The 13432-nt window shown below is 34.6% G+C and overlaps 1 protein-coding gene and 2 non-coding genes across 3 annotated transcripts; all 3 read right to left on the reverse strand.

The window, feature by feature from the left end:
• Positions 1-736: 736 nt before the first annotated feature.
• LOC114736562 (glycerophosphodiester phosphodiesterase GDPD1, chloroplastic) lies at positions 737-4055 on the reverse strand. The gene is made up of 7 exons (XM_028924416.1): positions 3888-4055; positions 3610-3791; positions 2136-2195; positions 1764-2045; positions 1556-1651; positions 1270-1466; positions 737-1177 (listed from the first exon to the last, which is right to left on the reverse strand). Exons 1-7 carry the CDS (start codon positions 3982-3984, stop codon positions 946-948), a joined length of 1146 nt encoding a protein of 381 aa, XP_028780249.1. The 5' UTR covers positions 3985-4055; the 3' UTR covers positions 737-945.
• Positions 4056-9588: 5533 nt separating this feature from the next.
• LOC114736579 (U6 spliceosomal RNA) lies at positions 9589-9691 on the reverse strand. Its single transcript, XR_003739358.1, has one exon. It is a non-coding gene; the product is annotated as a U6 spliceosomal RNA (small nuclear RNA).
• A 2774-nt stretch (positions 9692-12465) lies between these two features.
• On the reverse strand, positions 12466-12568 carry LOC114736580 (U6 spliceosomal RNA). The gene has a single exon (XR_003739359.1). It is a non-coding gene; the product is annotated as a U6 spliceosomal RNA (small nuclear RNA).
• Positions 12569-13432: the final 864 nt, after the last annotated feature.

Raw genomic sequence — 13432 nt, forward strand, 5'->3', positions numbered from 1 at the left:
AAATTGTTCAAAGAAAATTCTTTTTTTATTTCTTTTTAAGGTGAAGACGTTACGCGGTCATTAACGTGCAACCTATTTTGAGTATTTTCATTGGTTCTCATTTCATTTCATCTTTTCAGTTACACAGAACCAAAGCAGTTCGTGTGTACAATGTCTTTGAGCTGGTTTAATTGATAAATCTAGCATGCCAACAGTGTTTGTTCCATACACACTGTATTAAGAATCGAACCTAGGACATAATATTTAAAATGTTCAAATCTTTTTCATTTAGACCAATACTTGTTAGTTGGCACATAGATTATTTTAATTATTATTCATTATCGTGCACTAACTGTTCCCAGACTTCATTGTTTGATCTTGACAATAAAAGATCAGGCCCAAAAAAAAATCAGACACAGTGACAAAGATCATAATTGGCAGGAAAAGCCCACCGTATATGTAGCCATTACCGGCTCCAAAAGGGGCATGAAAACGACACCAAGTTTAATCCAGTTCGATTCAAGCCAAGCTACTACTGACGTCTACTTGATATGTCGCAAAGCAATTAGAAGAGAAATCATTGCTAAGTATTGCATCATATCGAACTTCTGGCTTGCTGGTTCGAATATGTTAATTTCAACTATCGTGAGTTCGAGGCCAGGCACAAAAGGCGGCATAGCTATACTCCTATGTGAATTTTGAATTGCAAAGTTCTCTTCATGATTAGATAAATAAAGAACAAATCAACACCACTTCAGTTGGGGAACTCCACTTGTACTTGGGATAAAATCAAAGACGAGTTAATGGAGGACAACCAAGTTACATTCGCTCTCTGTTTCTGAGAAATCAAAATGAAAACATATTTACACAGCTCAGGGTATAATGGTCGCCTCCTCTTCTCTTTTGGGTTAAAATCTGCTGACTACGAGTATGTGCGAAGACCAAGTAAATTAAAAGGGTTTTGGCCTATATCCGTATCAACTCTGGGATAAGCTTCAAAAGAAAGGTCAGCTCCTGCTGCGAGAATTGAGGCTTTGAATCCACCTTCCTCTTCTCTTCACTCGTAATACCCTCCTCTTCAGCCACCTTTGATGGCTTTATCATATCCGAAACCGCCTGCGTTATTTCTTGGACCAAATCAACAATCACCCCTTCAATCCCCATTAAATGTTGCATGTAAACTGCCTCTGGAACATTACTGTAAGACAAACCGAGATAACATTAGTTCAGGTTAAATTCATATTGTGCCAGGATTGACAAACAAGCAAGAACACAGATGAAAGGACATACTTTAATCTGCCGTAGGTAATCAGAGAAAGCTTAGATTCTTTTATCTTGGTTACTGCTCCAGGATTTCTAAAGATCGCTCTAACCTCGGACACGATTCCGTGGAGGCCGTTCTCCTGACACAGCTTTAATGCGTCCTCCAAGGAATTTCTTCTTACATCATAATAAAGTTCATTTCCTCCGTTTGTCAAGAAGTACACCTGATATGTCACAAAGTATCATTAGAGACTAAGAGGTTTGCAACCGATAGCTGAATCTATTCTCTAATATAAAGTGGCAAGGAGCATACAGGGTAGGTGCTCTGTAATTTACGAATGAGTTTTGCCGCATCTGGATGAAAACTTGAGAAGATAATGGGTCTATCCTTGGCGTATTCAAATACGATCTGTCACAAAAGTTCAACGAACTAAGAGATCCATCCACAAAAACACTAGAAAAGCAAAGTTCTCATAAAGCTTGGAGGGATAAAAAAATACACTTCAAAACAAGTGTTATACCTTCAAGACAGTTTGGAGGACGCGAACGAGGTATTCTTCCTCATATACAATGTGGTCATCAAATTTGAGCTCGATGTTAAAACCCACAGTGGGCTCCACCTTGCGGAAAACATCTTGGAGGGTACAGAGTGGGTCATCCTGTTCAACATCCCACTTGAGGATCTTTCCATCCTTGGTTTTTCTGAGCAAAGGCTTTCCTTGCTCTGCGGTGTCTTTCTGAGGACCATAGGACAGGAACTCCGACAAACTCAGGTCTGTTACTCTTTTCTCAAATACAGTTCCCTGAGAAATCGCATCCCAGACTTGATCATTAAGATGAAAATACTGGAAACGGACAAGAAAAACAAGAAAGTGTTGAGCCGACGAGCTTACATTTTCTAAAGAGAGGATGAAATCATCGTGGAAAATGACCGGGCAGCCATCCTTAGTCACCTGCAAATCACATTTGTACTCGTGTCAGGTTTGAACAATACCAACACAGAACGGGCAAAAACCCAGCCAAGTGGCAAATCACTGCAATCATGAAATGAATTTAGATTCTCTCCACTATCTTCCCATCCTCTCTTCCTCCACTACTCTTTTTTCCTCTTCACAATCATTAAATCAAAATTCCAATAGTCAGATTTAACATCTTATAAAAATAATATTATTAAAAAATAAATAAATAAATTTAAACAGTTAAAAAATAGTCTGAACATTTTACAATTGTAATAAAAAAAATTGTTCTATAATAACAGTCTGTAATTGTGAACTGTTTGTAGTTGTGAACTGTTCAGATTAGATTTTAACAGTTTAAATTTATTTATATATTTTTTATCATAATATTTATTTTTATAAAATGTTATAAAATATTAAATCTGGATTATTAGAGTTTTGATCTAATGATTGTGAAAAAAAAAAAAGGGTGGTGGGGGAAAGAGGATGGAAAGTATAGCGGAGAGAATCCATTCCAATGATCATTACTAAAGCAAAGGAAGGGAAAAGTGGAACTTCCTTTGCGAGGCTTTAGGCGCACAAAAAACAACCGGAGGAGTTGATTTTTTCGGCCAAAATTGGAATGGAGGGAGTTTTTTTTTTTGCTAAAACATAAATATCCTCCTATAAGAAGTAATCTTATTCAAAACACTGTCAGGTACTAAATATAGACATCTTTTTCAACACGACTTAAACCTTTATTTGTCATGCTGTGAAGTCTAGTCCACACAATATTTGTTGGTCGGAATGGAGTTAACTTTCTTTTTTGGAGCAAAAATGGAGGGAGTTAACTAAAAACCCAAAGTGTTCTGGCAAAAAAAAAAACTAAAAACCCAAAATGCAGTAATAAGCTTTCATGAGGAAAAAGCCGGACGAGCCGCGTTTTGGACTGAGAGCTTACCGCAGAAAAAGATTTTCTCCCAAATAAGAGATTCACCAGGCCGGCCCACTATTAGAGAGCCGAAACCCGGATTCTTCTCGAAAGAGTTACTGCGTTTCAATATGTCGTGAGGAAGAGAGAGAGAGAGAGAGAGAAGAGACGAGATTTGAGATTTTGTGCCCAGGAACGGATGTGGGATCCCTAAGCTGGGTCCCACGCCCCTCTTTCTCTCTCCTACGAGATGTATCCGGATTTTACTGGCGGGAAAAGACGCGGCGACAGGGCACCGCTAAAATCACCGATTAATTGACATTCTTTCCAGCTCCGATGATACATCTCTCATTCTCTTGAAAATATGATTTCGGGGTTTAAAACAATTAAACAAAGTAAAAGGCAAACGTTAATGGTTGAAATAGTCGACACAACGGGGAATAAAATCGGCGGGGCGGGATACCGGACAAGCAAATAGAAGATGAGGCCCAAAAAAATGACCTGAACGTCAAATTCAATAAAGTCGAGGGGGAACTTGGCGGCGGCGTTGAAAGACATGATGGAGTTCTCCTTGACAGCTCTCATTCTCCGATCAGACGACTGCAAGACGTTCATGCCGTTGCCCCTGTGTCCGATTACCAAAAACTTAGGGCTCTTCGACCCGGCCCGACCCAAATCCACGCCTGTAATCGAAGCGCAATATTGAGCAAACAATAAATAAATTATAAAAAAAAATGAAGGAAAAGAGGGAGAGATGGATGGGGAATAGAAGGACGAACCGGCGGAAAAGCGGGTGGAGTAAAGGGAAAAGGAGGCATTCTCAGTGACGTGATCAAGGGAAGGGACGTCGGAGACATGAACGGCCTTGAGAGCCATTGTCAGAGAAGGGAATTAGGAAGGAAGAAGGCAGGAATAGGACAGAGGAGGAATTTTGGACTTGTTGGGAGCGGGAGAGTTGATTGCGGGGTATTTAAGGATCGAAAGGCGAACGCCATGGGATCTTCGCGCCGAATATTCTCTCCCAAATTATATGCTTTCGGATATTCCTCATCCCTCCCATAGTGTCGTTTCTTGCCCAATCCGTTTCGCTCCGCGTTGTCCTAAATCTAGTCCGTCAAGTTTGGTTTCTCTTTCAGCCCATTTAATCCGTCAATTTGTCAACGATTGAAAATACCGAAGTCTGACTCGTCCCACCCACGCTGTGTTCAAATGCAGATCACCCGACAGGACCCCCCCTTTTTTTAATTCCTTTCTGAAAATATCAATTAATTATTAATTAGCTCCTTATTCTATTAAACGTGATTGATTAGTCAGTATAATCTTCTATTATTCCTATTTTCAGAAATAATTAAGGCCATTTTCACCAGGATTTGTTATTCTAGAAGGTGGGAGAATCAGAATATGGAGGGGGGGAAAAAGAAGGAAACGGGCAGTTTGCGGTGGGGGTTCGTATGAGCTATAAAGCGGCGGGTTTGGAACAGTTTCTACAAACAAGATTTTATTAAAAAGACAGGAGATAGTATTAGTTTAAGACGAGCGAATCACATAATGCAGAGTTCTAATAAGATCAATTTTTCTCACACCAGAAAATAATAACTAGAAACTAGAACTCAAAATTTTGTTCAAGAAAAACCCCTAATCAGGCCACTTTTTCCCCCGTTTTACGCCAATTGTGTTTATGGGAGAAATAACAAAGAACATGGTTCATTTAATATGTATGTATTATTTTCCTAATGCAAGTCATAAACTGTGTCGGTGAGTTGAAAGTTGGAAGTTGGAAGTGAGGTGGGAGGAGGCTTCCGAGCAAACAGGGATTGTTTTTGTTTTGGTGAGAAATAAAAGGAATAAAAATGGGAAAAGGGACAGGAAGAAATAAATGCGGGGGGGTGAGGGTGACGGTGGAATGAGGTGGAGGATGAGACGACAGCGCAGAAGCAGGCACGAGGCGTGGCTCTTCACAGCCCCTTGTATATTTCTTTAATAGCTTAGTGCTGCTGATGTGGATCCACCATCCTTCATTCTCGTGGCTCACGCGTTTCACATTTTCATCCCACCCTAGCTCCATCCTATTTAGAAGGTGATTGGCGTAATATAAAAATATTTTTGAAAAGTATTTCTAAACAAATCGAGATAAATTTTTTTATATATTTATTTAAAATTATGATTTAGTTTTGGAAAAATCACAAATAAAAACCCTTGAATTAGCAAAATCACTCTATGGTCACCTAAATATGCTAAATTACTATGAGGGATCCGGTCTCAAATTGTAATTATGAAATCATGGCCAAATTACCAAAACACCCCTCTTTAATTTTAAAAAAGAAAGCCACTGCCTCACCGGAATCCGGCCACCGGCGTCGGAGCTCCGGCGGCCGCTTCCGGCCACTGTCGGCGGCAGGCCGCCAGAGCTCCGGCGCCGGCGGCCGCTTCCGGCGGTCTTCCTTTGTTTTTTTTTAAAACTGTTTTTTTTTTAAATTGGGGGAAGTGAGGTTGGGGGGATTTGATCCCCCAACCTAATGCTTCCCAAAATAAGGAATAACCATTGAGCCAACAAATTTTTGTTAACATTATGATGTAAAAAAAAAAAATAAGTTAACTCATTTACTCTTGTTCCAGGTGATAACAACAATACATTTGGAAATAACAAGTTCTGATTGTAAAATAACACGTCTGGAATAAAAATTTAACAATATGTTTTTTTATAACAATAAATTTTGTTGCAAGCAATAACAACAATACATTTAAAAATAACAAGTTCTGATTATAAAATAACAAGTTTGGGATTAAAATTTAACAACACGTTTTTTTTATAACAACACACTTTATTTCAAGTGATAACAACAATACATTTAAAAATAACAAGTTCTGATTATAAGATAATAAGTCTGGGATTAAAATTTAACAACATGTTTTTTTATAACAACACACTTTGTTTTAAGTGATAACAACAATACATTTGGAAATAACAAGTTCTGATTATAAAATAACAAGTCTAGAATTAAAATTCAACAGCACCTTTTTTTTATAACAATTAATTATTTTATACTTTTGGAAAATAAATTATTTATAACTTATAAAAAGTACTTGTAATCTATTTAATTTGCTAAAAAAATAATTTTTATCTCCAATTTATAATCAGAACTTGAAGTATAATTTTTTATAGATTAAAAATACTTTTTTATTGTTCAAATTTATAAATAAAATTTAGGGAAAATGGCAACACACTTTTTAATTTTTTTTTTTATTTTTTAATCTATATATCTATACAACTTATTATAAATCAAACTACTTCTTATAAATTATAAATAGTACAATTTATTGTGGATTAAAAATACTTTTTGACTGCTTAAATTTATAAATGAAATTTATCTCTAATTTATAATTAAAAATACTATTTTATTCTTTAAATATAAAAACTATTTTTAATATTTAAAGAATGAAATAATATAAAATTTATACTATGATTAATAAATCAAAAATGCCTTATTATAAATACTTTATAATTTATAAGAAGTAGTTTGATTTATAATGAGTTGTATAGATATACAGATTAAAAAGTATTTTTTTAGAGAAATAAATATATTAAAAATATTTTTTATAAGTTATAAATAATTTATTTTTAAAAGTATAAAATAATTAATTGTTATAAAAAAACGTGTTGTTAAATTTTAATCCTAGACTTATTATCTTATAATCAGAATTTGTTATTTTTAAATGTATTGTTGTTATCACTTGAAATAAAGTGTATTGTTATAAAAAAAAACGTGTTATTAAATTTTAATCCCAAACTTGTTATTTTATAATCAGAACTGTTATTTTTAAATGTATTGTTGTTATTACCTGCAATAAAATTTATTGTTATAAAAAAAACATATTGTTAAATTTTTATTCTAGACGTGTTATTTTACAATCAGAACTTGTTATTTCCAAATGTATTGTTGTTATCACCTGGAACAAGAGTAAATGAGTTAACTTATTTTTTTTTGCATTATAATGTTAACAAAAATTTGTTGGCTCAATGGTCATTCCTTATTTTGGGAAGCATTAGGTTGGGGGATCAAATCCCCCCAACCTCACTTCCCCACAATTTAAAAAAAAAAAACAGTTTCAAAAAAAAAAAAAACAAAGGAAGACCACCGGAAGCGGCCACCGGCGCCGGAGCTCCGGCGGCCGGCCGCCGACAGTGGCCAGAAGCGGCCGCCGGAGCTCCGGCGTCGGTGGCCGGATTCCGGTGAGGCAGTGGCTTTCTTTTAAAAAAAAAAATTAAAGAGGGGTATTTTGGTAATTTAGCCATGATTTCATAATTACAATTTGAGATCGGGTCCCTCATAGTAATTTAGCATATTCAGATGACTATAGAGTGATTTTGCTAATTTGAGGGTCTTTATTTGTGATTTTCCCTTTAGTTTTCATCTAAACACCTCTTTAATTTATCAATCAGGACTTCTTTTTGAAATCTTTTTTGCCCTTAACATTACTTTTTAAAAGGGTTTTGGCTATTGTTAAAAGTATTTCCTAAAAATATTTTTTTATAAATCGAGATAAACTTATTTATATATTTACTTCATATACTGTAAAATTATTTTTAAAAATTATAATTTTGTTTTCATCCAAATACTTTTTTTTTTTTCTTACCATTTCTCTGTCTGTTTCCATCATTCGTGATCTATGACAAGGAAGAAATGATTTGTTGAGGTTGCTATTTATTAAAGCATGTTATTAATTTTTTATGATTAGTTTTTTCTTTTGTTCCTCATTAAATATTAATACATATTATGTAAAAAAAGTTATTTAATAGAAATAAAGTTTTAAAAAATTACTACCCTCTCTTATAGGAGCTGAATGTAAGTTACATTTAATTCTAAATATAAAATTTTAATTTATTTTAATTTATTTTTTTAAAATATTCTTATTAATTCTAATCATTATTAAAAAAAATAATTTAAAGAGACCAACATATATTCATGATAAATAAATAAATTACATAATTTTTATAATAAAAATTGAAGTAGTATTAAATTTAAGAGAGAATTAGCAAATTTTAGATAAGGATGGACGCGATATTTTGGATTTTGTACTCTCTCTCGTATGAATCATTTCCCATTTGAAATTTCCTATGGCGCACAGGTAGAAAAGAAATCTATCCATGGACTCCATATTCTGTGCTTCTTTGATTTTTTTTGGAAACAAAAAAACATAGAAACGATGTTTAACCAAATGTTGTTCACACACACACATATTCAAGTTTTCAAATTTCCTTGCATTTTGCCCACTAATTTAAAAGATAAGAGAGAGAGAGTGAGTGAGAGAGAGACGTTGATCATAAAGGAAAGCAATCTTATGAAACACCCACTTAGCTTAGTTGCAAGGTATGTACTCTGACGATGTTTGCAAATTGTTTGCCCGGTGTCAAACTTGAACGCGTCAAGTGATGCAGGGTAGTTTCATAAACGAAACTAAAAATACCAGCAACGCTGAAGCTTTCATCATCATAAAAAATATTGAATTCCTTCATACTATTTTTAAATGAAAATCATCACCACATTGCACTCTCAAAAACGTCTTTAAATGAGCGAGTCATATTCCATGCATTCATTAAAATAAAAAACAAATAACAACGATTCATTTTACTTTTGCAGTGAGCACGAATGCTTTATTTTGCCTTCACACCTTTTGTAAACGAATCTGCATTCCGACGTCGTTTCTCCATAGCTGTTCGAACTTGGAAGTTAACATCTGGCGATTATTCAGATTCCAATATGGAGATGACTCAAATGACCTAGTCATTCTGCAAATTGTTCAACCACCATCTGGTCTTTTCTTTTATTTCTTCATTTTTTTTCCCCAAAAAATAAACCAGGCTTCAAACCTCAAGACTACAAAAATTCCAAGGCTAACCTGAGATCCTCCTTCTTATAACATGATAAGTAATACAAGTCATTTGACAGATTCATTCATTCCACTTTAATATTTGAATAGAGGGATTGGGGTACTTCGTTTCAAAACGTTGAAATGTAAGAGTGATGACGGTGACAAGTAGGACCAAAGTCACATACCCCGACATTATGATGGACCACCGTTATCTTTTCCAGGAATGAACCAAGGGAGGAATAACGAACTTTCTCAATTCTTCGACCCAGGGATTTTATGAAATTACTATCCGGACAAAAGGAAATGCCCAGATCTCACAATGCTGCTGAAAAAAGACAAAACAGTATTAAAAGATAATGCCCGGCCTTACATAGTCCCAGGAAAAGAGAGCTACTCAAATAACCCGAACAGATTAAGACTAAAGGAGGAGGCAACATACTTAATAATGACTGAGATAGATTAAAATGCACAGCGTAATTCGACACACTGACCAAGATTTCTAACAATTTGCTGGATTCACAGTTTAAATAAAACTTTCCACCGCTATCGCAAAGCAGCTTCTGTCTGGAAAAACCACGAGCGAAACGAAGTCGGGGATGAATTTGAGAAAAAAATTTGGACCATTTCTCGATTTGTGCGTGTCATCCTTGCGCAGGGGCCATGCTAATCTTCTCTGTATCGTTCCAATTTTATCGGATGTCCCCGAAGGGACGAACTGAGCAGCGCGCTTCTTGCATATAATGGTTAGAGTTAGTCAAAGCCTATTCGATGTGGGACTCGTACTGGAGCAACGTCATGCCCAGAGACATCGCACCAACTGTGCAACTGCACGGAGACAAAGAAGCATTGAACCATGAATTTGCAGGCAGGGAAGGAGATGAAGTTTGTCGCAGATGGAGTGAAGAAGACAAATAAAATTGGAATTTAATAACTCATTTTTCTGAAAAGGAAAAAATTTCCGTAAAGCGCGTCTTAGTTTAGGTGCCCTAGGGACACTCTGCAGTCTGCAGACTGCGATTCAGGCACCTCTGTCTCACTCTCCGGTCTTGTCACAAATTTTTTAATAGTGTGATTGCTTTTATAAATTCCATATTGCATATAAAATACGCTCTCATATTCTCATATAAATGTTAAAACATTAATTCCTTTTTTTTTTTATGTTCAATATCTTTAAATTATTTTATATGATTCATTACTTATTATGTAATCTAATATTAAATAGAAATGTTTTACGTATAATATTTTTTATAACTAAATGATTAATTTAATTTATTCAAATCATTAAAAGGAAAATTTTTTAATTAAATATAATTAAAATACTTAAATTTAAATCAAAGTCTACACTTTTAACAAAAGAATACGGGGCTTCATTAAAATTTTCTGAATGCCATTAAATGATTAGAATGCCTTTTTTCACTTAAAAAAAGTTGACTATTTTATCCCTATAACATGGTCTCTCATCTTGTATGATTAATATCTTAAAAAAACATATAATTAATTTTGTAGTGTTTAAAATTTTTTATATAAATAAAACCCTCAAAAACATTTTAACTGAACATTGTAAATTGTAATATAAGTAATCTTGATAAATATCTTTTTAGGTTGTAACTATTTATTTTAAAATTTAAAATATTTTAATTACAAAAATATTTAATATTAAGTGTATTTTAATTTTTCAGGTTGCATCTGCCGTTGTTTAAATAAATGAAACTAACGTAAATTATAAGAACCGAAAATGAAAAAAAAATTATTTAAAGATTACTTATACTTGGAATTCAAAATAATTAACTAAAGTATTTTTTTAATGTTTTAATTATATATACAAATTTTAGGGTAAAATTCTTTATATGTTTTTGGTCTCCAAAAACAATCATAATAGATAAAAAAATTATTTGAAAAGGAGAGGTAAAATAATTAATTTTTTAAATTAAATAGAACCATTCTAGTTATTTAACAACATTTAGAAATTTTAGTTAGGCCTTAAAATTTGTTAAAAGTATATATTTTTGAATTTAAATTTAAGCACTTTAGTTTAATTTAATTGGAATTTTCCCTTAATAAAATATACCAATGTTTTATTTATATCAAGGATCAAGAATATACCTAATATAAGAGTTATTTCAATATACAATTTGATCATAAATATAATACTTTAATATACTTATATACAATATTTATCTATTTTTTAAATAACATTTGTATTAATTATTATTAAAATAATAGTTATACGCGTTAAAATTTTCATCTAATAACATTTTAAACTAATACGGTAAAGATATTTATTATTAAAAAACTAACTCATATTTTTCTGAAAAATGTCGCCATCATCCATGTTCCAGTTATTGTTTGTAAACAAACTATGACCAAAATAATTGTGAGGACGTAAATAAGCTGATGGATTCATTGTTTGTAATGGGGTCCGGACCACTTAGATTGTAAGCCATTCAAGGTATTGCATGAAGCACAGAGCGCCACGTGTCCCATTCATAGGAGGCACGTCTGAGCTCAATGCGGTGAGTTTCCCTAGCACCATCTGGATTGGTCGCCCAATTTTCTAATTTGCGCGTCAAATCAAGTCACATCCGTTCCTGCCCCGGATTTACAGACCAGATTTCATTCTGATTTATTCTGATTTTAGAACACCTCACCCCCTTTTTTTTTAAAGTATTTTTTTAATTAATCCTATGTCTTTCACCCTCTCCTGATTCCACCCCGTGCATCGGACTTCTATTGCTAACTCACTTCCTCCTCTGCTGTATGTTATGCCTTTTTTTTTCCCCTACCAGCCTGCTGTATGTTATACTTACCACTTTACCAGCATTCGAACCACACATGAACAAAGAAACCATGCCGAAATCTCAGACAAAACGTCAAAAATCAACATTGAGCTCCATATATATTTACACACTCGTATCAAAAATATGGGAATCATCATACATTGGCTTGTTTCCTGCTTATTCCTCGAAACATTGCCTTGCATTTAATTTCTGTACCACAGAACTTATTCTCATAAAGCTTCATATTATATAACTGTCCAAACTAAAGCAGCAACGATTCTGTGTGTCCACGTCCAAGAATTGTCGGATGAATGGCCTGAAACCAAGGCTATATGTAATGCCCGAAAAAGAATGCATTAAGAGTAAACACACCCAAATTTCCTTTCTTGAGTGAAGTAACTAGAAAAAGAGGCGTGTTAGAAGGAGGAACGTGATACGTTTTTTAACGACAAGACCGTGACTACCGAAACAAACTACCGAAACAACCAAAATCACAAAACTACAATCACAAAATTCAGCAAATGAGGACCACGAAGAGGAGGATTCTTCTTCATACACTTAGATTCGTACAAGATTCACCCAGCAAACTTATAATAACATACATAAGGGTTTCACACTGTAAGGTGTAAGCGAAGCTTACCCCGGCTATCGCAAAGCAGCTTGTCTGGAAAAACCAAGAGCGAAACAAAATCGGGGATGAATTTGAGAAAAAAATTTGGACCATTTCTCGATTTGTGCGTGTCATCCTTGCGCAGGGGCCATGCTAATCTTCTCTGTATCGTTCCAATTTTATCGGATGTCCCCGAAGGGACGAGCAGAGCAGCGCGCTTCTTCTATATAAGCATTAGGGCTAGCCGAAGCCCATTCGGTGTGGGCCTCCTACCGAAGCAAAATCATACCTACAAATATCGCACAGACTGTCCAACTTCACGCAGGCAAAGAAGCGTTCAAATGCAAATCAATTAGCCAGGAAAAAGATGAAGTTCGCCCAAGATGGAGCAACTGAGAGCATGAGAGATGAGATAGGCATGATTCAAAATTTAATAATTTTTTTAAAAGAAAATAACAAAGCTACCTTGGGTGTGGTAGGAACTAGGAAGTAGGCTCTTAGTCGCCATAATTGCTCTTCAGACTGCAATTCCGAAGCGTCTTCTTATGTCTTGTCACAAATTTTAAAGTTTCAATTTTATTATTATTTATTATTTTAAAACATTTTTAATCATAATTTTAAATTCCAAAGAGCTCTTGAGCTCGGCTGTGAAACCGCCACCTATCCTTCATCTGCCGAGGGGATTGCTGCAGAGCAGAGGCGACCGCACATAGGAGCACCACACCGAGCTTCAACTGTATCATGTACAAAAGAAGCTAGTACTGCGCATCTTGTTCTCTGAATCCTTTGTTTCGTCTTCCCTGCCCACAAGTTCCAGAACTTTTTAGGCTCTGTTTGGATGCTCCAAAACCGTGGTTTCAGAAGCACTTTTCCGCAAAACGAGGTAACATCCTCCACATATTTACTTCGTAATCCGTAAAAGCACTTCTGAAACCATGGTTTGGTTTTTATCCAAACACTTCCTTATTCTTATTTAATAAAAATACTCTGTGAGCTCATCACCAATTCGAGTTCGACTTCAAATCACAACGAGGTGTTTGATAAGATAAAAAAATTCTTTTAAAAA

The sequence above is a fragment of the Neltuma alba genome, unplaced genomic scaffold (assembly GCF_004799145.2).
Source record: "Neltuma alba isolate B1F8T4 unplaced genomic scaffold, ASM479914v2 tig00013343_pilon, whole genome shotgun sequence".
In the NCBI taxonomy this organism is placed as follows: domain Eukaryota; kingdom Viridiplantae; phylum Streptophyta; class Magnoliopsida; order Fabales; family Fabaceae; genus Neltuma; species Neltuma alba.